Below are 24534 nucleotides of genomic sequence, written 5' to 3' on the forward strand. Positions count from 1 at the left end.
TCACGGAGCAGGCAGCCACCTTGGGGCGTGAGGTCAAGGGTGGGAACCCAGAGGCCTTCGTACCCACAGATATCGTCCATAATCTTTCCACAGGCATTGTCCTTCACCTCAACTACTCCCCCCACCGCAGGTCAAGTACACGTCCACAGATTCGCTGGAGAGCCTTTTCTCCTCTGCTACTCCCTCTAGACCAGTTTGCCTTCACGTGCTCGCGCACGTGCTCGCGGCTGCCTTTGAGGACCTGTGAGGCAGCTTCCCAGTGTGTCACAGCTGTAAGGGGCTTGGGGACTCTGGTGAGGGACAAGGTGCATGTGATTCTCTGTGCTCCCTTTCAGGTACCAGCAGTGCTTCTATGGGGTCAACCTGTCCAGTCTCCGGGGGGCTGCAGTGGACGAGTATTTCAGACAGCCAATAGTAGTAAGTGGGTGTCATCACACACTCTCCTCCCTGTGTTTATCTAAGGATTTGATTGCTCGTTCACTCATGCACCTGGGAGGTGGTGTGCCGCCAGGCTCTGCGAAGCCGTCACCAAAAAGAAGAAAGAGCTCCTTGGAATGCTATGTTCTCAAGTCTTCCAGCTCTCATCTTCCAATCAATTAAGAAAATTCTCAGAGAACGATGCTGTCGAAAGCAAGGAGATATTCTGACTGCCTTTCAATAAGTAACTTCTGATTCCCCCACTGCCCTGACTCACCCCATGTACACACTCAGCCCTCACACTTGTTCAATAATTCATATATTCCCATTGATTCTGGTGGCCCAAGGCATAATAGGAGTGGAAGCTTTGTAAAATAAATAGCTTAGAACAGGAGCATCGCTGTCAAACAGATTGGGGTTTCATTCGTGACCCCCTCTAACTATGTGACCTTGGACAGCAATAAGTTGGCATTCCCCAAAACTGGCTTAATTACTGGCCCTCAAAAACTGCAGAGCCTGGAGCTAGAGACCCACTGCTGGAGTTCAGACAGTGTCACTCGAATCTGATTTTTCTATCCATATAATTTATTTCCATTGCCTCTAATTTGACTATGGGTCTCCCCTTGTGGTAGCAAAATGGCTTCAGGAACTCCAGCCTCAGATTCTTACAGCTCTTAAGTCCCACAGGCGAGCCTGCTTTTCTCTAATAACTTGGGCCAAAGCCCCAGATTAGTTTAGATGGAGCCTGATTGTCCTCCCTCGGGTCATGTTCTTGCCTGTGAAACCATCTTCAGGGGAAAAGTCATGCACTGATTGGCCAAGCTGGGGTCGCCGGCCATACCTGGAGCTGAGGATGGGCTAAGTTTTTATGGAACTTCTTGGAATGTGGAAAAGAGGTAAAATCTGGATGGTTGAAAACACACCAAACACCTGCTCCAGAAATATTGTGAGCACCGGATAATACAACCTAACAAAGCACTTAGCACTTAGGAAAGCGTGAAGCACTCCGTGCTTGGTGTATAGTAAGCACGGAATAAATGCTAGCCATCATTATTGATATTATTATCATTAAGCTCATGCCTTCCAAACCCTAACTCTTGTTGACTTAAAATACCAGGAAGAAAGCCAGTCCACAATTTCGCTTGGCTCGGTTTATCCTGGCAGAAAGATAACGTTTCTGCTTCTTTCCACACCCACCCCCCCCCAAGGACACATTCGACATTAGGATTTTGATGGCTCGGACGGTCAAATACACAGTCAACTTTATGGACGCAGAAGAGGCAGATCTCCACAGGTTTGTAAACACCAGTGTTGTTCTTGGTTTTGAAAATCTCCTCCGCCTCTCTCATCTGCAAAACTTCAGTGCAGGGCCTTGCCCCTCACACGGGGAGAGATCTTAGGTGGGAGTCACACCTGGGAAGGGGCAGCAGTACTAGTCGCGTTTTATTGCTAAACGAGGATAATGATGCTTCTTCCATAGGATTGTTTTAAAAGTTGTATGTGTAAAATTAAGTAGCAGTAGCATGTACTTACATGGCCAGCCAGTGTTCTGAGCCCTTTACATATAATGACTCGGCGTGTCCTCCACGTGTCTGCCCTGCCAACAGTACTGTTGTTACCTCCACCTTACGGAGGACAGGTGTGGGACGGAGTAGGTTGCACAAGGTCACAGTGTCACTGAGGATGTTAGACCTGGGATTTGAACCATTCAGAAGGCTCCAGAGTCCAGGCTGTTTACCTTCTCACTCAGGCCAATAACATCAAGAAGAAGAGCTACAACTTTTTGAGTGCTTACCACATACTAGGTGCTGTGCTAAGTGTTTCACAGGCACGGGCTCATTTTCAAAGACGGCACTCAATAAATGTTCGTGTTTGTCCTCCTCCCATCCACCGGAAGAGACTCTGAAATGAGAACTCATTCCCCGGATGGTGATAGGAACCCCCTTTGGATGACCTTTCACTAGTATTTTGCCTTTTTTTTCCTGAGAAGATCAATGTGCATGTATTGTTTTTTTCTGAGTGCAATTTAAGACCCAGCCAGGTTGTCATTTTGCCTGGGCTACTGAGGAAGCGAGGGCCAGACTTTAGCAGGTGCAGCTGGGCAACTCAGACCATCACCTGTCTTGAGATCACAGTGGGCGAAGGGTCTGTCTTAGCACAGGCTAGAACCTGCTGTGGTCCTAAGAAGAAACCTCTGTGGCTTATAACACAGGAGTCCTCCTCCCTGACACTCTGTGCACTGGGCACAGCTCTAGCTCTGCATGGCGTCACCCACCCCAGCGTACCAGCCTCTGTCCAGAGCATCCCTCCCCACTTAGTCAAAAAGAAGGAGCATGGCCAAGTATGTCCTGGCACTAAAAGCTTCTGCCCGGAAACGACACAGCTCACTTCTGTTCCTGTTTAATGGGTCAGAGGAAGTCACATGACTGAGCCTGAGCCCGGGTGAGTGGATAAATGTAATCCTCCCGTGTGCTCAGCTCAAGAGAAATGGCGTTTGGGAACAACTCTAGTAACTCCCACAGGCCCAGACAAAATTGACTTCCATCGGCTTTATGTGCTGCTCTGGGCCACCTCCTGAATCCCCGGGAAGTTCTTGAAAATGAGCTCTGTCTCGGCTTCCGGTCATTCGTTTACGTGTGTCGATTCAGCAAGTGCTTATTGAGATCTCACTGGGTGCTAGGTACGGTGCTGGTGCTTACACAGGCCCAAAAAGTAAGTTTTAAAAGTCTACCCTTAAAGAGCTCATAGTCTGTTTAGGGGAATGCAAAGGAAAAAAAAAAAGAGAAAAAGAAAATAATGGCAGTGCCATACCAAACAATTCTGTGTGATCAGCACAATGGAAAACTCGAGAAATGCTCTGACTGCCACAGGGTGAAAGGAGTTAGGGCTTTGGAGGCACCATAAACACAAATAAGGTATGACCTCCTTTGGAAATCTGTAGAGCACGCACTAACATAAATCTCCCCTCAGCAAGGGATGAATAATATCACCTTTTAATTGTGAAACACTTTAAAAAGTTCACAAAGCACTCTCATCTATGTTCTCCCCGCTCTTGCAAGGGAGGTGGGAGAGGTTTTGTCACCCATCAACAGATGACGAAACCGAGATTCAGAGGATTTAAGTGACTTTCCAAGTTAGCATCTAGATTTTGCTGTGCCTTTCCCACTCTTCTTTCTGCAGGGGGTAGAAACCACGGCCACGTCAGTGTGACGCTTGCCGCGGGCCCGTGGGAGGTTCAGTGGCCTCCCTGAAAAATCAATGAACTATGACAAGGACCTTCCTAACTGGATGCACCCCCTTGTGATCCACGTCTCTGTTCGGCGGCCCGACCAGCCTTTCCCTTCTAAGCAGCAGCGTAGGGGGGCTGCCCGGTTCCTGCGCTGACTTCTAGGAGGATGGGTGTCGCCTGGTCCTGCCTCTTCTTCCTCTCAGAGCTCACACCCCGCTCCGGATGCTGCCCTGCCCCCGGGGAGCTCCGGGTCACTGCAGAGCGATGATGTGATTCTTGCCGAGCTTTGTCAAGAAGCCACATGGTCAAATGTGTGGCCTTAGCCAGGCAGGAATCACACATGGGGAGAACCCTGCTGCCGGAGCCAGAGTGCTTAAGAGAGGAAGAGAATATTCTGGGAATGTTCTGGCTGATCTCACAAATGTGTCTTGTATTCCTGTCAACAACAACAAAAATAATTGCAAGTGTTTCTGCTCTCTCTTTTTCCTTGCAGAGTAGAAATCCCCTTTGTGTTTCAGCTGACGCAGTCCGGCCTCGTCCACGGCCTGGCGTTCTGGTTTGATGTGGCCTTTGTCGGATCTCTGTAGGTATCACCCCCCCCTTCCGGGCCTCCTCTGGCCCCGTGCCATAATGCTCACTTCTCTAGGTGTCAAGAAAATAAAGCACCGATGTGAACGCAACTTTGAAATTTTAGGGCCAAGTCGAAATGAGACTGTTTTCCATGGTGTCAGATCAGCCCTGGCTAAAATACTGTGAAACCTCTGAAGGCAATTGGATTGGGATTTGAAGGAAGGAGAGAGGATCCGGGCTTCATCAGCCCCTGTTGGTCTTTTCCAGAATAGGTGGTGGGAAGGACCCCAAGCTCCCGCCTTGGCTTCCATGGCATCGTCCTGGTTACAGAACCTCCTGTGTGTGGGTGTACCCAGAATCTTACCTTCCCCCACTCTGGTTCACACCTTCAGCTTCTCAGACTAGAGCCCTTCTTTAATGACAGGCAGGCATGGACTACTAATGCTAACGGCCACATTAGGTGACCTTTTCATCATGTACTCCTTACCCCTCCTGAAAAGATTTGAAAGGTTAAGGGAAAAGAGGAGAAAGACCACCTACAAGTTGACTCTCAGTGTCTGGTATTCCTTGTAAGGGTTGCACCATTCCTGGGACCCCCCCAAATATCTGCTGTCCTCCTGACTCCCCTCCTCTCTTGCCAGGCTTTCTCGTGCTGTCCGACGAGTAAAGACAGTTGCTCTGGGTCCCATGACCAGGCAAAAGGAAAACTTTTGCAGTACACACTCCTCTACTCCTTATAGAAACATCCAGGCTTGTCATTGCTTCTGTAGAGGGAGAAGGGCCCGTGGGTCTGTGATAAAGCTCAGGGAGCTTGGGGGGCTCAGGGAGGAGGGGATCCCTGGCAGCCTCATCTGGGCTGACAATCAGAGAGAAAGAAAAGGATGTACGAGTCATTCCTACAGCACAGAAGCGTATTTGTCCAAGGGATCCATGCATTTGTTTCTCCGACTTTCCCCCAGTGAATTTGTTCCTGCAGGAGCAAGGGAGATAAGCTTGAAGTGGCCCGCTCCAAGGGGAGAATTTCTTTGAAGTTAAATGCTTTATCCTAAAAAGCTATAAAAAATTTGCGTTCTACTGCATAATATGCCTGAGGATATTTTGATCTAGAAATGGTTTATATTACTTAGCGGTTAAATTTTGTCAGATATCCCCCCAAAATCTTCAAGTCAAAATGGACCCTGTAGGAGCACCTTACTCCATCCGAACCAGAGACACAGCCTGAGCCCAGGACAGGTGACCTTGGTGTTGGAGGCACATCCACATGTTCTCACCTCCTCGTATGAAAGGAAGAATATCCATTTAAACATACCCATGCAGGATGTCCGAGCTGGAAGGACCGTAGAGACCATCTGCCCCAGGAGCTTTTCTGGCTTCTAGAAGCCCCATCAGGTTCCCTGAACAGGTTGGCCTGAAACAGTGAAGAGTCCAGACTGCAGACTTCTCACCCTGACAGACGCTTTTCAAACGAATCATTTCCCAGTTGAACTCTATTACTAGTTGGGCTTCTAATGAACTTTGATTCGGAAGTACAGATTGATTGAGTGGCCAAGTCCACGACTTTGAAGCCTGGCTCTCCAGCTGTCCTCTGTGTGACGTTGGGCAAGTCCTTTAACCTCGCAGGGCTTACCTCATTGAGTCACTTTAAAGACTTAGTGGGATAATATACATGAAGCTCTCGTGCGGACCCAGCACATGGCAATGACCTAAACTGAGCTATCCTTTCTTCAGGGGGTTCCATGAGTTGAAAACCCTGGAAACCAACTCTCAGCCCAGGTCCCCAGCGCAGTCCGTTAAATTTGGGCCTGGAAACATGATTGGCTCTTCACTCTTCTCTTGCCCCACAGGGTAACAGTTTGGCTGTCAACAGCCCCAACTGAGCCTCTGACTCATTGGTATCAGGTGCGGTGCCTTCTTCACACTCCTCTCTTTGCCAAAGAAGGAGAGACCCTCTCAGGGAAAGTGCTGTTTGTAGCCAACAGACGGTAAGCAGGAGAGTACAGATGGGAGACCACCTCTGCATGCTGCTCATATGGGGAAGGGGGCGCAGGAGGTGGGAGCCTTTCCAGCACCTAGACATGGACGGGATGCTTTACAAAAGCCCGGCTGACTTTGCCAGGTGCGCTCAGCTACGGACCCAGCCGGCAGACGTCCCCCTCGGGCTCAGGGCGGCAGGGATGGGGAGCTTGGGATAACTCAAGGGCAGTGTTCTCCACCTGACCGCGGAGGAAGGAAGGGCATCCATCCGCTCATGGGAGCGCTTGCCAAAGGCTCAAATTATCAAGTGCTTTAAATCCCACGTCAGCTTCCTGGCCTTCCTTGCAGCTAGCCACACCCCCCCAAATTTAGCACAGCAACATCGATCTGTACCCAGGGGGACAAGCACTGCAGGATTGGCCGCTTCCCTCTGGTAATGGTTTCATGAGGCCTCGGCAGCGATTACTTCGATTTCTCTCATTTTTAAAATGCTCTATTTTCTTTCACCTTGCTGGAGCATCTCCTGGGTAAATCAGAGGAGAAAAGAATCACAGAGTGGTTCAAGGACTCTCCGGATATTAAGGGTACTCAGAGGTCATCCCGTTCCACTTCCTTCCCTCCCTACCTCCCCCCGCTTCTTGGGCTTGTGCTTGAATGCTCCTGCGACAGAGAGCTCACTACCTCACATATCAACCCTTGCATTTCTGAAGTCTCGATTTCTTCCATTACAAAAACCTAACACATTCACATGTACATTCAAAACTACAAAAGTGTCTAGAGTCCACACACACTGCCACCCCTCACCCCACTCACCAGATGTGACCCCATGCTCCATATCCTTTCAGGCAATTTTCTGTGCGTGTACTAACCAAAAATTGTCATGGGGTTTTTATTGCTGTTTTATAAGCGGACTAAACTAGCAGTCTCCAACTTAAGTTTTCACTTAGCAGTGAGTCCTGAATCTGTGCAGATAGATTGCTTTGTCATTTTAATAGGTGCATCAGAAATGGATATACGACATGTCTTTTTTAAAATCGCTGATTGATTGATACTTGAGTTGCTTCTGGTGTTTCCCTTTTTTGGCCATTACAAAAAACTCTGCACTAAATATCCTTGAACAGGAAGTTTACACAGTGGCAAGAATATCTCTACGTGAGATCCCTGGAAATGGAAATGCTAGATCAAAGATTATGTATATGTTGCACTCTAACAAATACTGCTTTTCTCAGTGGTTGCACCAACTTCCACTCACACTGCAGTGGACAGCCTTGTGCATTTTGGCACATCATTCCCTGCACTGCCCATTACAGATCTTTATGGTTTTTGCCAATCTGATAGATCCAAAAATCATTTTTAGAAGTTGCATCTGGTTGTTTGGTTTCTATTTCTTTACTACTAAGGTTAAGTAACTTTTCATGTGGTCTTTGGTTATTGATGTCATGTACTTTAGACATCTCTGATGATTAAAAAATGATTCTTGCTGTCAATCCTATCTACCACTTCCTATTAACTGTACTCATTTATCTTACTTCTGCTTCTGAGGTCTGTTCCAACCTCCACACGGCAGTTGTTTAAATATTTGGAGAGTTCTTCCAAAATCCTCCCAGTGTTCCTCCGTTGGCTACCATCCTCAACTCCTCACTCCTATAAGAGTGATTTTTAAATTGTTTGAGATTCTAAGTCCTCCCCCTCTGGAAAGTTCATGGAACTTTTCCGGAAAGTGATTTACAAGAAAGGCGTTCCTGTGGTGGGAGAGACATGGCAGTGCTCCCGTGGTCTGTTTTCCTCGCCTCACGCTCTCTCTCCATCGGTGTGGCCGCAGAGGCATCCTGCTTCCTGCAAGCATGGCTGTTCTGTGCGTCTCTAGGTGGATCTGCCGTGTTGCAGTTCTAGACATGTCTCCGCCCAGGAGCCTTGCCTGCCCCAGTTCCTGCCCAAGATGCTACAAACAAGGACTAAAACTTGTGCATTTCAGAAAACTCTCCTCATCTTCAGGGCCTGTATTTTGGGGAGCACTCTCTGAGGTGGGCTGCCCCTGGGCTCTCTTGCTTCGCTTTGCACTTCTGTGCTTTTTCCCATGTGGCTTACGACCAATTAACTGCTTTTGTAGCCCTCATGCATAAGTTAGAGCGGGCGGATTGTATCTTTCTCCTGGTTAGACAGAAAAGGAGGTCTGTGGTCTGCAGTGTCTTTCTATTCTGCTTGTTTGGGGATGGCTTCCAGGAGCAAAGGTGGAAAATGCTGATTTTTACCATGTTCATCCTGGAAGTTACCACTTTCTCCCTAAATCCTCATAAACCATCTATTTAATGACCAGTTCTACAGGAAAAAAAAAAAAAATTGCTCAGGGACAGTACCCAACATCAGCCTGCAGTTTGGACTTGCCTTTTCTGCTTAACATTCTTTTGCTTTCAAATATTTCTTTGTTAAGGTACCTTAGGGTATAATTAGGTGAGTGAATTTAAACCATCTTATTGTTTCATTACTTTTTTCTAACATATCTAGGGTTTCATCCTCATCAGTCGTATTTTTCTACCCTCCTCTCCTTTGTTCCCCTAGTAGGGAAGAAAGAGGCAAACCATTCACATCACATACCTGTGTCGTGACTCCTGGGCTCCTCCAGGCCTCTGTCCCTTTCTTAACGCACAGATGTTATATTGCTAGTATTTGTCTTTATGTGAGCTTCCCAAAAAGAAGGCCTGAGTCTTCTATGGTGTATTCCTCCTCACTTCATACGCTTCAGAGATTCAACAGTGATGTGGAATGACCACCTGAATGAAGAAGTCATAACTGATGGTCCTTCTCTTAGTAAGAATTTCATCTGGCACAACTGAAAGAAGACACTAAGATATTATGGGCCCACAATACTTTGCAGCAAGAAGAAAGGGAGGGAGGCGGGAGGGAGGAAGTTCTTCATTATATTCGACCAGCACCCTGGTGTAGTGAGAGAAGCCAGGTTTGGGAGTCTGATGCATCCTGGTTCTGTCCCATCTCCTCTGCATGTGGTTGGTGCTTGAGTGACCTTGGACAAGTTAATGAATTTCTCTAGCAGCAAATTATAGTAATTGTGTCACCAGGTTTTGGCAGATATTAAAGGAGAGAACATAGTATAGTCATCAATACACAGTAGGTCCACAGAAAATCTTATTTTTTCCTGCGTATTCTCTTTCTTTCTCATATTATATCTCATCAGAGTTCTTGCTTTAAAGTTCTTCTCTTCCTTGGTATTTTCTACAACCCTCAGCACTTCCTGAATGTCAGTGTTTTGATGCTCTTTTGGGTAAGGTGCTACTTGTTTGCCCTGCCTTTGCAGAGGATCACCCCCTTCCTTATTGTCAAACGGTCTTTTTAAGCTCGGGCCTCCTGGGAGAGCGTGGCACCCACACGGGTGTGGGCAGCGGCTGCCCTTTTCTTTCCCAGCCAGGACCATTTATGATTGTATTGTTAGCGTTTTCTTGTCCACAGACTCCCCATCATTCTGATGCTGTCATTCATTTTGGTGCTTGGGACGATCAAACAGAACCCACCTTGCTTAGGAACTTTTATGAAATTTATATCCCTCCGGTTCACAGAAGTGATGTCCATGAAGCTTTTTGGTCATGTGCACCTATGAGTAAAAACATTTATATATGCGTCTTCCCAAGTATACTAGCATTTATCTCTTAATTATGTGAATATACTACAATAATAATAGCATAAGACGAAGTGCTCAATATAGAGATATATGTATATATATGTATGTTTATACATTTATATACTATAGACACACACATGCATAGATATGTCTCTGTGTGTATATATATACACACACACACACACACACATAGAAATTTATGTAGCATGTATCTCATAAGATACAAAAATAGAAATAAAAAGAATGAATGTAGGGGCGCCTGGGTGGCTCAGTCAGTTAAGCAGCTGCCTTCGGCCCAGGTCATGATTCCAGGGTCCTGGGATCAAGCCCCATTTCGGGCTCCCTGCTGAGCGGGGAGCCTTCTTCTCCCTCTCCCTCTACCTGCTGCTCCCCCTGTTTGTACTCTCTCTCTCTCTAATAAAAAATAAAAATAAAAATAATGAATGTAAAAAATATATATATATACATAGGCTGATTTTGGGTCTAGCTCATCCACTTACCCTGGGCCAATGTTTTTTGGAACATAACTTAAAACTTTTGGATCTCTGGGGTGCCTGGGTGGTTCAGTCGTTAAGTGTCTGCCTTCGGTTCAGGTCATGATACCAGGGTCCTGAGATCGAGCCCCACATCAGGCTTTCTGCTCAGTGGGGAGCCTGCTTCTCCCTCTCCCACTCCCCCTGCTCATGTTCCCTCTCTCGCTGTGTCTCTCTCTGCCAAATAAATAAAATCTTAAAAAAAAAAAAAAAACTTTTGGATCTCTGTGAGGGTCTGCTGTACTCAGGTTTGCCAGGGAATTTGGTTTATAGGGAGTTTAATGAGATTTGTTTTATGAAACTAGGAGAAATGCTGACCAAAGAGCTAAAGCTTCTGAAGCTCCAAATGCTGCTCCTAATGGTCATCACTGAACTGCTCCATGAAATACCTATATGTTTGGACAGCTGCATCAGAAGGAACTGTAGGGGAAGCTTTCGTGCCCGATGTGGTGCAGTAAAGTAAGAGTATTTGCTGGCGCAGCTTTACGTGACGTTTCTTTGTTCTTCAGTGTTCCTCAGATTCTTCTAGCTCTGGCCCATGTGTCCATCACATTCTTGGTATTCACTCGGTCATGTTGGACCCCATAATCAGACTCTTACTGAACCATCCCACCTTAGCAAAACCTGAGGAACTAGGTGAGCCTAACACGTACCTTAACTCTTTGCTGGCGATTAGAATCTAGCATTTACCCAGCGAGTTCGCTAGTGCTCAGTAGGTGTTAGGTGAACAACTGCGTTCGCGTCCTAGGGCTGACAAAATTAAAAATCAGAGCTCCGTATTTTCTTCCATACCCCAGTGTGTCATCCCTCATCCTCCCTGGGGCACGCTCGGTCAAACCCTGCTGAAGAAAACGGGGTGGGGTCTATACCACTGAAGTTCTATCTCCTTCCTTCACCATCAGTAAATCCTCGGTGACTTGGGCCATTTTCTCCCCAAGCTTCCTGTCACTTCTCTTTCTCCATCCCCTTCTTCCTTGGTGGTCAGCACTAAGCCTCTCCATCTACCGTACCGTCTGTTTCCTCTAATAAGACGAAATTATCGTGAATTACCGCATTCTTTAGAAAGACATGCCCTGCATATGTTGTTCTCAAGTTTCCAGTCTCTGCTTGATGACGAAAGAAATGTTGGTATACGAAGCAATGATTTTGCGCTCAGTCGTTGAACTAAAGTATGTCCCTGCGTATGTCACTTGCTCTGTAGATTTAAAATGACTAAGTCTTGGGGCGCCTGGGTGGCTCAGTTGTTAAACATCTGCCTTTGGCTCAGGTCATGGTCCCAGGGTCCTGGGATCGAGCCCCGCATCAGGCTCCCTGCTTGGCGGGAAGCCTGCTTCTCCCTCTCCCACTCCCCCTGCTTGTGTTCCCTCTCTCGCTCTGTCTCTCTCTGTCAAATAAATAAATCTTAAAAAATAATAAAGGTAAAAAAAAAAATAAAATGACTAAGTCTGGCAAAGAACTAGGTTTTTGTGTTTTTTTTTTTTAAAGAATACACATTGCTACATAATTGGTTCAAAAGAATTGATAGTTATTTAGGATCCTGTATACACAGTCTTGAAAGATTCTCCATTTTTTTTTTTTAAAGATTTTATTTATTTATTTGACAGAGAGACACACAGTGAGAGAGGGAACACCAGCAGGGGGAGTGGCAGAGGGAGAAGCAGGCTTCCCACCGAGCAGGGAACCTGATGCGGGGCTCCATCCCAGGACTCTGGGATCATGACCTGAGCCGAAGACAGACGCCTAACGACTGAGCCACCCAGGCGCCCCAAGATTCTCCGTTGTTGGTTGCTTTATCAACATTGCACATTAATTATGGAGTTTGGAGTTGGGCTCCTGGGTGTCGTGGTGCTAGGATGACACTGCTCCTGGGATAGAAGAGTGCATGATTTTTCTGCAGACTTCGGGAAGGGCACGTTCTCCCCTGGTTAGATGAATCACTATCAAAATAGCCTGCCCAACCATCCTCCCCGTCGCCCCCACGTGCACACAGAAGGGCTTTGAGAACAAATCTCAGCTCTCACTCACCACGCTGAGCCATGACCTAACATGACATGAAGCTCTTTTTGCCTTCCATGAGGGAAGCTAGGACTCTGAGGATGGGTCAAGGAGAGGAGCGGGTTGAGAGAAGTGAGTATAAAGTGACAGTGTTATTTTATCTAGCATTCTGAAAAGGGCCTTGCAGAACACCCTGTGGCAGGAACTTACTGATCACTCTTCCCGACCACACCTGGGGCCACACAGGTCTCTCTTGGGCCTTGTATGCATCCATGGACACACACGTTTGCGCAGACCTCGGGGTCCCCCATTTCTGCTTTAAGTCCTGTATTAATTACTTCAAATATTGTTAAGAAGGTGTCTTTCCTTTGGGAAAAATATGCAGGTGTGTCCCTCCCTGACTTACCTGTGAGGCTGATTTCTCAGCCTTTCCGTGGCCAGGGGTTGCCCCTCTCCTGAGGAGCTCGGTGTCTCCGTGTCTCGCTCTCCCCACATCTACCTTCAAGTATCACAAATGCAGTGAACTACTGGATGTGGGTATCACGGAAGAAACATTTTACAACAGAGTAGTTTGGGGGTCAATTATAGGAGTTGAAACAGAATCAAAGGACATCGTTGATTTTTTTGTTTTAATTTTCCCTCTTACTTTGTAATTGGCCCCGATAAAATCTAGAACTGGAGTTACGGGTTTCATAGGATCTGACATTATACATACACCTTCCCAGGCCACTATTGGTAATGACAGGGTGGCCTTCGTATCCCTTAGTAATTTCTGGAATTTGAAATGGAAGCCAAACCGTCAAGGAAATTCAAATTAAAATAATAATATGTTAACCCCAAACATTTAAAATATTAGGGATTGGAAGATGTGTAATGAAATTAGCACTTTTATACTTTGTAGGTGAGGAAGTAATTCAGTCCACTTTCCGGAAGACATTTTAGTGGTAGGTATTGGAACCTTAAATGTCTATGTGCTTTAACCTGGTGAGTCTAACACTAAGAATTTATTCCAAGGAAATAACCACTGATAGGACATAAAGATGTATTATAAGAACGTCCTTTACAGCAGAATTTCTGTCATAAAATTAAATTTTTGTTACTATAAGTAATAACATGTTATTACATGTTTATAATATGTTATAAAAATATAAATATTTGACAGTGGGGAATTATTAAATACACTGTGCTATACCCATATAATAATACTGAAAAATACATTGTGAAGAATTATAGGATGGGGCATGTGGGTGGCTCAGTCAGTTAAGCATCTGCCTTCGGCTCAGGTCATGACCTCAGGGTCCTGGGATCCTACCCTGCATCTGGCTCCCTGCTTAGCGGGGAGTCTGCTTCTCTCTCTTCCTCTGCCCCTCCCCACCATTCATGCTCTCCCTCTTGCTTTCTCTCTCTCCCAAATAAATTTTTTTTTAAAAGGAACTAGAGGATAAATACTTGCTTATGTTAAATCAAATTAGGAGATATGAAGGAATACTTTAGATGATTTTATTAAAAATTTACATTTATAAAAAATGGGTAAGAAAATACTCTATAGTAGAAGAATCTTTGTCCAGTGATGTTTGGATTATTTTATTTAATTTCTATTTTTCTTTATTTTTCTGTTCTACAGTGAATATGTAACACTGTATAATCTGAAGAAATACATATTTTTTAAAGATTTTATTTGTCAGAGAAGAGAAGCACAAGCAGGGGGAGTGGCAGGCAGAGCGAGCATATATATGACTAATAAAAATCCCATAAACATAATTCCTTCATTTTAGTCATCAAGGATATGTCCTATTAGCTGTTCTTATCAGCCAGTTCTCACTGGAATTACACGAGTCTTCATCTGGGGCCTCTTAAAATCAATCACATTTGTCAACTGTCAGTCTGAGATTTTCTGTCAGTTTGAGATTTTAACTTACCCAGTCTGTGCACAATTAAGATTGTTTTGGTACATCAATGGGTGACTCACGAAGTACCTCTGTTAACTAAAGCCATTTCTGTCATTGCTCTTGGTAAAACCAGAAACACCATTAACTTGGTAATTTTTTAGATCAAGAGATTATAACTGTCAAAGTCTTCTAACAAATAAATATTTAGTAGCATCCAGATAAACACATATGGCCACGTACAAGATGGCACCCATGCACTCTTAAAACCCTCATGAATTTGATAAGTTCACAATAGATTTTGGAAACAAACTGAGGGTTGCTGGAGTGGAGGGGGGTGGAAGGGATGGGGTGGCTGGGTGATGGACACCGGGGAGGGCATGTGCTATGGTGAGCGCTGTGAATTGTGTAAGACTGATGAATCACAGACCTGTACCCCTGAAACAAATAATACATTAGGTTAATAAAAAACAAAACAAAACTCATGAATTAGGTAGGTATGTGTAGAAAGCACCCTCAGGGTCTGTGAAGATAACTGGTCTTGTCAAATGATGGTTTTTTTGTTTTGTTTTCTGCCATCCAGACAGAGCTATGACATTCAGATTGTGGCGCTGGTAAACCAGACAGGCTTCAGATCTGGGAACATCCTCGATTTAAAGAATCCTTTCTTTAGGTAAGAAATGCTCTCATCCATTTCACACCCATGTATATAAAATCTCAACTGACCTCATGACCTGGTAAAGAGAGTCAGACTAATTCCATCTTTCCTATGAGGAGAAAAAGCATCCCCACTTCCTCTCTGAGGAGACTTGGATCTTGAGATATGGAGTTGAATGTTTTCTGTTCCATTAAATGGAATTCAATATGTACCAATCTAATCCTGGAACAGGGAGCACTGGAGAGTCCTAAAAAGTGAACTCTCATTCCACTTGAGCTCTAATGAGCTGTGTGACCTCAGGCAAAGTCACTTCCTTCTGGCATTCGGTTTTCTCATCTGCAAAATGTGGAGTTTAAATCTGGGCTCCTCTGACCTTCCCTCACTAACGGATGATTTTATGTAGCAGTTATTCCAATACATCTAAAACATCAAGTCCACTGAAAACATGTTTTTGAGACCTTTTTTGAGATCATGTAAGTCAGGACATACCTCTCTTTAGAAGCTATGCAGATTTTTTCTGATACAAAGAACTTGCCACAATGAGATGGACACGACAGACGTTTCTGGAAAAACTCCCCATCTTTACACCTAGTCAGTATGAGCCCACTCACAATCCACACATGAAGTCAACCCCGCAATTAAAACCACCGGACACTGTCACTCTTGACTTCCTTATTTAAAAAAAAAAAAAGACTTTTCCCTCATATTATAATGTCTCCCAAGGCTTTTATTCAAAGCATCATGTCTCTATAGTACTGAAAAGCATAAAGAGAAGAAACACAGGAAACCAAACCAGGAATTCTTTGGCAGAGATGGGAAAATGAAATGGTGACCTTGACGCGTGGGAGGAGAAAAACAGGCAAGGCTGCCATTGTTTACGTTGTGTGCAAGTTGTCACACATAGTAGGAATCTTTAAAGCCTATTCCCATTGAGGGATGTGGATGCCATCTTTAATTCTGAGGGAGGAGGGGAGTTCTCACTCCCATCCCCCTACACAGTCCTGTCACGTAAAGTCAAGGGCACAGATTGTGGCCCCAGAACATGCTGACTATTCACTAGGACAATTTGACCTGCCTAGGCCTCAGTCTTCTCATCTGTGAAATGGGATAAACAACACAAGGATGTCCATACCATGTCCAAGTACTTAACAGTTGGCATAATGGGTGTTCAGTAATTGCTAGTTTCCTGTCTTTCTCCCTTTGCTTACTGGTCTCTGCGCTCCTACTCTCTCAGTAAGTAAATAGATGATGATCTGTAGTTCATTCCAGACAGAATCATTTGGATTTGGGGATAGAAAATGAATTTTCGTGGGGTTTTAGAAAACCCACATTTTGAGTGCAAGAACCACGTGAACTAGTAACTCTTGAGTCCCACTTCACTTCACCGTAGAAGAACAAGATTTTAACCAGGAAACACAGGGAAAGGGCCTTGGCCTTGGCCAGCCCTGCACAAAGACACAAACACAGTGGCTACAAGGTCAAAGTGAGGGCTGGTTCAGGTTCAGTGACACTCAAGACCACAGCACTGTCCAAACACACAGAATGTTGGGTCGGGGGGGGACAGCAGATGCCCTTCTATCACTCAGCACCATGGCTGACTGATGTATTTAATTAATTAATTAAGTAGATAAGGGTGCTTAAAAATGTGACTCCCCTGGGAATTCCAGATCTTGATTCTTACTTTTCACTAACCCTTTCCTAAGGTCTAGGCCTCAGTATCTTCAATAGGATGTGTGCTAAATTACCAAATCTTTGAAGAGCACCTAGCATGTAGTAGATGCTCAGTTAAATGTTCAGCTGGAGTAATGCCCTTCTGCTCCCCGACAGTCAACTCCAATCTGCTATTGAGGAACTGAAAAGCGGCACGGGGTGTGTGTGTGTGTGTGTGTGTGTGTGTGTGTGTGTGTGTGTGTTGGAGAACTAAAATAATTGGCATTACCCAGAGGAATTATTGGTAATTTTCCATCAAAATAAGTAACTTTTTCTCCACCTGCTTTTTATTCTACCCATTCTTAGGGCTTAAAATAGACTTACACACGGGCGCCTGGGTGGCTCAGTTGGTTAAGCAGCTGCCTTCGGCTCAGGTCATGATCCTGGAGTCCCTGGATCGAGTCCCGCATCGGGCTCCCTGCTCGGCGGGGAGTCTGCTTCTCCCTCTGACCCTCCCCCCTCTCATGTGCTCTCTCTCATTCTCTCTCAAATAAATAAATAAAATCTTTAAAAAAAAAATAGACTTACACACAAAAACAAAAGATTCATTTTTGTTTTTTGTCTGACCCCTGATACCATCTAAAAACATCTAATGTGGCATGCTAAAAACATCTCAAGATCAACAATTACTAAAAACATGAACATCCACCATTACAGTCAATTGATTTTGACACAGTTGCAAAGACAATTAATGGAGAGGTGACAGCCTTTCAAAAGTTGTGCTGGAATGATTGGATATCAATATGCAATAAAAATAGTGACCTCCCACCCATATCTCACACCATCTATAAAAATTAGCTCAAAAGGGATCACGGATTGAAACAGAAAACCTAAAAATATAAAACTTTGAGAATAAAACATAGAAGAAAATCTTTGTGATCTTTGGGTTAGACAAAAATTTCTTAGATATGACATAATTCCTGAAAAGAGAAAAAGGATAAATTGTCCTTTATCAAAATTAAAAACTTACCTTTGAAAGACACATGATGAGAATGAAAAGATGAGTTACAAACTGAGTGAAAGTATTAGGAAATCACATATCTGAAAAAAAATAATATCCAGAATATAGAAAGAATGTATGATACAGTATTTTCAAAAAAGCCCAATAATAAGAAAACAATTTTGTTAAGGGCAAAAGATTTGAACAGACCTTCCATCAAAGAAGATATAACAGCAAATAAACACTTAAAAAAATGTCCAGCCTCATTAGCCAACAGGGAAATGAAAATTAAAACCATAATGACATACAGCTACACAACTATGAGAATGGCTTAAAATGAAAATTTGGACGATACCAAGTTCTGGTGAAGACGTGGAACTACCAGAATTCTCATTCATCCTTGGTAGGAATACAAAATCATACAGACACTTTTGAACATAGTTCACCAGTTTCTTCTATAGTTAAAAATGCACTTACCAGATGACCCAGCAATCTCACTCCTAGGTATTTATACATCTGAAATTAAACTGTATTTGAATGTTTATAGCAGCTTTATTTGTAATCACCAAAACTGGAATCAACTCATGGAGAATGAATAAACAAACTATGATCCATCCAGACAATGAAACGATTTTCAGTAATGAAAAGGAGAGAAATACTCATACATATAATAATACAGATGAGTCTCAAATAAATTAAGCTAAAGAAAGTGAAAGAAACCAGACTCAAAATGCTACATAATATATGATTCCACTTATATGACATTCTGGAAAAGGCAACACTGCAGATACAAAGACTAGCTCAGAGCTGGGCTTGAGAAAGGGTTAGCTATGAAGAGATGTGGCAACAGTTCAGGGCAGTGGAACTTTCTGTATCTTGATTGTCCTGGTGGCAGGACGTGTCTGGATGCATTTGTCGATACTTGCAGAACTACAATAAAGAAGGTCAATTTTACTGTATGTAAAATTTTTTCTCAGTGACGTGAAAACTTACCAAAAAACAAAACAAACAAAAAAACCCCCCAAAACTGCATAAAGGGATAGCAGAAAACAAACAGAATGTTGGGCCAGACAGTGGCGAGGGATTGGATGTGAGTGTTGTTTACATTGAGTAATCTGGGAGGCTTCTCGGAAGAGGTGGCAACTGAGTGGCGACTTAAATGTCAGGAAGCAACTGGCACGGGCAAATGTGCAAGCAGAGCCTTCTACAAAAGCACAGTGAGGGCAAAGGCCTGAGGCAAAACAAGCCTACCGAATAGCAGGAAGAGCGAGAAATAAGTTGGTCCTTCATCTTTGCTGTAAACCTATAAAAAAAAAGAAAAAAGAAAAGAAAGTTCTTTCAGTGAACAAAAATCTGGATCATCATCTCAGATCTGAATTTAGGCTATGCATAATCAAACTTACTAAATATAGTGGGTAAATATAGATCTAAGGCTGCCCATAAAAACTCCAGGAAGGGCACGGAGTGGGAAGGAGGGAGGGGGAGGGGACGAGGAGGGAGGGAGAGGACGAGAACACCCAGCTTGCCTGCCGCGAGCTTTGGATCGAGATGGAACCTATTTACTCAGTATCATAGAAATCACCTTCTCTGTTTTAGGTTTGCTTAGAAGATAGCCACAAGCCAATCAATAAGTAAAATGAAGGCCTGAGAAGTCCCTCAACATCCAAGTTCATATTTCATGTTCCAAATATGCACTCTAAATTTTACAAGGATGATTATTAGGTTGATTTAAATTCATATTTTTTTTCTAACTCTAAAATGTGCATCCTCATTTTATTGACAAGTCTGTTTCTTGGTGCTTCTTAGACTGGCTCTTTACAGCTTTCCGCATGTCGCTGAAGAACAATTTTTTCTCAATTTGTGGTTTCTCTTTATTATTGTTTTAGTAAAGCCAACAGCTCTGCTTTCATTCTTGAAGCATTTACAACAGAAATTGAACAAAACCCTACCTCACGTTTATATGTATGCGTATGTGTGGCATAAGAGCATGTTAGGAGTGGGCTTCTGTGGACAATTTTAAGCTGTTTTCACAGTTTCAACCAATCAACACTAGTTTCTAGCTCAGCAATGTGTTAAAGAATTTTTGCCTTATTCGTGTAATGGAATAATAGGACGTCAGGAATGTTCTTCATTGGTAATATTTGATGAATCTGTATGTAGTTAAGGAAATAAAGATGGAACCTTTGTCAGTTCTTTTAGGTTTACAATAAAAATATATAGTGCGAGATACCAATGGGGCCTCTCCTTTACTTTAAGACATTTGTTATATGTCACACGTCAAATGGTGATGAAAGATGATCTTTGCAAAGAGCAGGTTTTCCCCTGGCCCAGAAAACTCTTATGAAAATGGATGTCACATCAGCACAACAAGCTAATGAAGCCCACAGCAGCCCGCTCACTCGGGGGTGGGGGAGGGAGAGAAACTGGAATAACACCACAAGGACATGTCCTCACCAGCCAGTCAGTCGCCCACAGCTGGGAGCTGTCCACTGTGCTGCTTTGGCTCATTCTGGCCGCTCCGTTTGAGACCGTCTTGCCTTTCTATCCAGCCCAAGTCTTCCTTACATCACTGCAGGGCTTCCCATCCAGTGAACCCTCACTGCCGTGCCTTCCGCCACCTTCCACACTCACTCAGAGGATGCTTTCCTGCCTTTGACACATCTCCTGTCCCTTCCTTAGTCTAACCCTTTCTTGGAGCTCTGTATCCCCTCATACCCTAAACACACACACACACACACACACACACACACACGTCTTTGTCTTCTATTAACCAATGTCTTTGTGGGTTGGAGTGAGTCGGATTCACTTTTTAATTTCCTACAATGCCTAAGGGTATGTTTCATGCATCAAAGGTGCTCAGTAAATGTACACTGCTTGAGTACATAACTTTATCCTGAAGTTAAGAGTCATTGTAATTATGGAATCAGGCCTGACAACCTCCTAATCACCTTTCAAGCAGAGTAGGCAGAAACTGGGAAACCCTGCACTGCAGGAACACTGTATTGCTGTCCACACCAACACCACCCACACCCAAGGCAGACGTTCCTTTTTCTTTTTAATTGATTAACATAATGTATTGTTTCAGGGGTACAGGTCTGTGTGTGATTCATCGGTCTTACACAATTCACAGCGCTCACCATAGCACATCCCCTCCCCAGTGTCTATCACCCAGCCGCCCCATCCCCCGACCCACCTCCCCTCCAGCAACCCTCAGTTTGTTTCCTGAGCTTAAGAGTCTCACGGTTTGTCTCCCTCTCTGGTTTAGTCTTGTTTCATTTTTCCCTCCCTTCCCCTATGATTCTGTCTTGTTTCTCAAATTCCTCATATCAGTGAAATCATATGATAATTGTCTTTCTCTCATTGACTTATTTCACTTAGCGTAATACTCTCTAGTTCTGTCCATGTCATTGCAAATGGCAAGATTTCATTCTTTTTGATGGCTGCATAATATTCCATTGTATATATATACCACATCTTCTTTATCCATTCATCTGTCGATGGACATCTTGGCTCTTTCCACAGTTTGGCTATTGTGGACATTGCTGCTGTAAACATTGGGGTGCACGTGCCCCTTTGGATCCCTACATTTGTATCTTTGGGGTAAATACCCAGTAGTAAGGCAGACATTCCTAATTGATCCCAGCACTCATCTCCACCCAACAGGACAGGCCCTCACCATCCTTCTCAGCCCACACTCTAGGAAGACATTATCAGTTTCTGGGAGTGGGCATAAGAGATAAAAACCATGACTTTTAAGCATGCCAAAAAAATTGATAGTATTTCCGAATCTTTCAATGATCCCAAAGATATGTAATATTTATGAATTTGTGATTTTGCTGAAGCACAAATTTGATATGGATGTATATCCATATATTTAAACTGTGGGTGTGGGTGAGTGAGTGTCGTTTCTCAATCATTTAGAGAACGCCTCTCCATGTAATCAATAACTCTCCTGATGTATTCCTTGCAAATGTTTTTCATCCTCTTCACCTTATTTCTGGAAATGTAAGTTCTTAGTGTTGCTTTTTAAGAAATGATGTAATGTAGGGTAGAGTTTATTTTAGTGGAAAAATTATTAAGTTTACTACTTATTCCTGTCCTTAGATCTATAGAATCATTAAGAATCAAAGGGGATTGTTCAAGTGTTAACTTACTGTGTTTTATGGAGAAATTACATTGCCATAGTGTCTGCAAATTCGAAAGAGACTTCAAAGCACATGTGCTGTGAATATCAAGAGTAGATGGTGGATTTCGGGAGATCTTGGAAGTCTCGGAAATCTTGGCCTTTCAGGAAGCCATCCCGTCATAATTAAGATAAGGCCAGCAATGGGGGCACAGCTGGTTGGCAGGAGCTGCTCCGGGAGAGTCCACAGCCAGCACACCTGTGGGACCTGGAAGGCACACCCCTAGAGGGGCTCTGGGACAGACACCAGGAAGCCACCCTTGATTCCAGGAACACGACAGCCTGACGGAAAACACCCTGAACAAGAAATGTCTAGCATCTCATAACAAGGAGTCCAGAGGTAGAATGGACTCCAGGATTGATAACAGTGTCAGTGACTTCATCAAGGACTGAGGCTCTTCCTCTCTTTCTCTCCTTCTCTCCGCTTTCCTCCCTCCTAGGCCAACCACCCTTATGTGCACAAGGCCACAGTGGAAGTTACAGGAGTCACATCCAGACACACAGACATCCAGGGTCATGAAAGAGACTATCACCTCTGGCATCTCGTCTCAAAATAATGATAATGACAGTTAACACTTACATAACACTTACTGTGCACCAGATACTTTTCTAAGTGCTTTGCAAATATTAAGTAATCTTCATCCTTGCCACAACCCCATTAGCTATGTATTATTATTAACCCCACTTAAAAGATGAAGAAATGGAGGCAGAAAGGTTAAGTGACTCCCCTGATGACGAAGAACTAGCCAGCGGTGGAGCCGGGATTATAAAGCAGGCAGTCCACCTCAGAGACTGCGCCCTTAACCACAAAGTTACCTCTACTAAGAAAGTCTTTCCAAAAGCAACCCAGAGACTTGCCTTCATGCTTGATGGGCCACAGCTGAGTCACATGGCCATCTCTAAGCCGATCACCAATGGGAGACTTTGCCACAAAGAGAGAGAAGCCCATCGAGATTTACCACTGAGCTGGAGAGAGACTCATCTTTCCCAAGGGACAGACCCTGAAAAGAAGTAGAATTCTATTCCTGAAGAAGGGAGATGGACCTAAAGCAAGGAGCTAGCATCTCTTGCCGTGAGGTCCTGCCTAACAACAGTCCAGCTTGACCACTAATTCCATTTGCTTTGCTTTGATAAGGAAAAGAGTGTGTTACACCACGGTTACCCAGACGTGTATCTCTACCTCCCCTCTTGCCTGTAAGCACTCCCAAACTAGGAACAAATCTCATGATCTGCCTATTCCCCACAAGGCCCGACACAGGGCCTTACACATAGAAAGTATTCCAGAAATGTTTGCTCATTGTAATTGAATTTTCTTTCTCAAGTCTACTTAATTGAAGAGGTCAACAGTTGGGCATGCTCAAGACAGGCAGATAATGCATTTTCACATTGATCTAACAATCAAATGAATTCTGAGAAGCTTCCCTTGCCATGCAAAATAGCATAAAATCACACATTAACATAGGTCAATGCAAAAGCCTAAATTTATTAAATTGCTAGTGTCTTGCACTCAGCACCCTTGGAGGTAACCTTAATGTCATATTTTTATTACGACTTGACATTTCCACTGTATTTGAAGAAACACATCAGAGAATCCTGAGAGTAGGTTACATAATCTGCACCGCCCTGTGCAGAAAGAAGAAGCAGACACCGGTCTGGGTAGATCAGGGAATCTCCCCTTTCATGGGCCTACTGCTCTAACCTACAGTGGATAGGTGACCCCCAAGACATGGCAACTTCCTGGGATTGGGAGTGGGTGAGAAGGCTGCATGGAGTTGCCCGGTGAACTTGCTGTGGTCACCTCAGCCCAGAGCAGGGACTTGCACTGCCTCGCCCCACCCCAAGAAGCAGCAGGATGTGTGCCTGACCTTGACCCCACCTGTGCTGGGTGGAGTGTAACAGTAGAACTTGGGCCACCCCACCAGGTTGCTGTAGTCATCAGAGGCAGGAGCAGGGACTGGGAGGCCAGGCAGAGCCTGGAGGCCTGGAGTTTGGTGGGCGGATGAGAACTCATCTCAGAGGGGCACTAGGGAGGTGGGACCACCTGTGAGTTAAGGCTTCAAGCCCTGGGTGTAGGCTGCATAGACCCATCATATTTCACTTACAGAACACAAACTCAAAGATAAAAGTATTACAGATTTCAAGATGACAACCACAGGGCATTAAACCCCAAACACTTCTGAGCACAGGAGCCTGTGAGATCATGCTTATCACACACCCTGGCCATAGAGGTGTGGTGTAGTAGCTTGTTTCAAGTGAATATCCATCTGTGGAGAAGATAGACAGCATTTTAAGACATGCTGTAATGCACAGGCTTATTGAACGAATCAACTTATCTAATGAAATGGGAGAAGACCTCGGGCAGCAAGGAGGGTAATTGCTTGCTGTACAAGTGTTGATCCCATGTTCCATTCCGCAGCTCCTTTCCTAAATGTCTGCCATGGCGACTTTGGACTGACTGGCAATGAGGAGCCTATTCTGCATGTCCTAAGTGGAGGAGTGGCATAATTGGATCTCTTTGGTGGCGGTATGAGGAGGAATTCGGGGAAAAAGAGACTCTGAGCAGGCAAATCAATTAAACTCTAGATTGACTATGACTGAAAGTAACATGATAGCACAGCAGCTAAAGGTGTGGGCTCTTTAGTTAGAGACACCTGAATTGTCACATCCTAGATAGACTTGGGCCAGTCACATGCCTTCTCTAGCTTCACTTTCCTTATCTGTTGAAGTAATGGCGAGAGGGTTCTTTGTGAGGGCTGAAAGAAATGATTGTGTATGATGCATATAACACAGTGCCTGGGTCATTAC

General features: G+C 44.3%; 1 protein-coding gene across 4 annotated transcripts in view; it reads left to right on the forward strand.

The window, feature by feature from the left end:
• LOC118525368 (histone-arginine methyltransferase CARM1-like) overlaps positions 1-19779 on the forward strand; it is a 283358-nt gene extending 263579 nt beyond the window's left edge. For 2 of the 4 annotated variants that reach the window (XM_036076085.2, XM_036076089.2), the window contains 6 exons: positions 336-417; positions 1626-1711; positions 4140-4229; positions 6061-6198; positions 14822-14911; positions 19143-19779. In XM_036076085.2, coding sequence (XP_035931978.1) covers positions 336-417; positions 1626-1711; positions 4140-4229; positions 6061-6198; positions 14822-14911; positions 19143-19152 — 496 coding nt within the window. In that variant the 3' untranslated portion in view covers positions 19153-19779. Of the gene's footprint in view, positions 1-335; positions 418-1625; positions 1712-4139; positions 4230-6060; positions 6199-14821; positions 14916-16912; positions 17151-19142 lie in introns of those variants that run through there. The other 2 variants (XM_036076086.2, XM_036076087.2) reach the window with 2 other exon arrangements.
• Positions 19780-24534: the final 4755 nt, after the last annotated feature.

This window comes from Halichoerus grypus, chromosome 14 (genome assembly GCF_964656455.1).
Source record: "Halichoerus grypus chromosome 14, mHalGry1.hap1.1, whole genome shotgun sequence".
Taxonomy (NCBI): Eukaryota; Metazoa; Chordata; class Mammalia; order Carnivora; family Phocidae; genus Halichoerus; species Halichoerus grypus.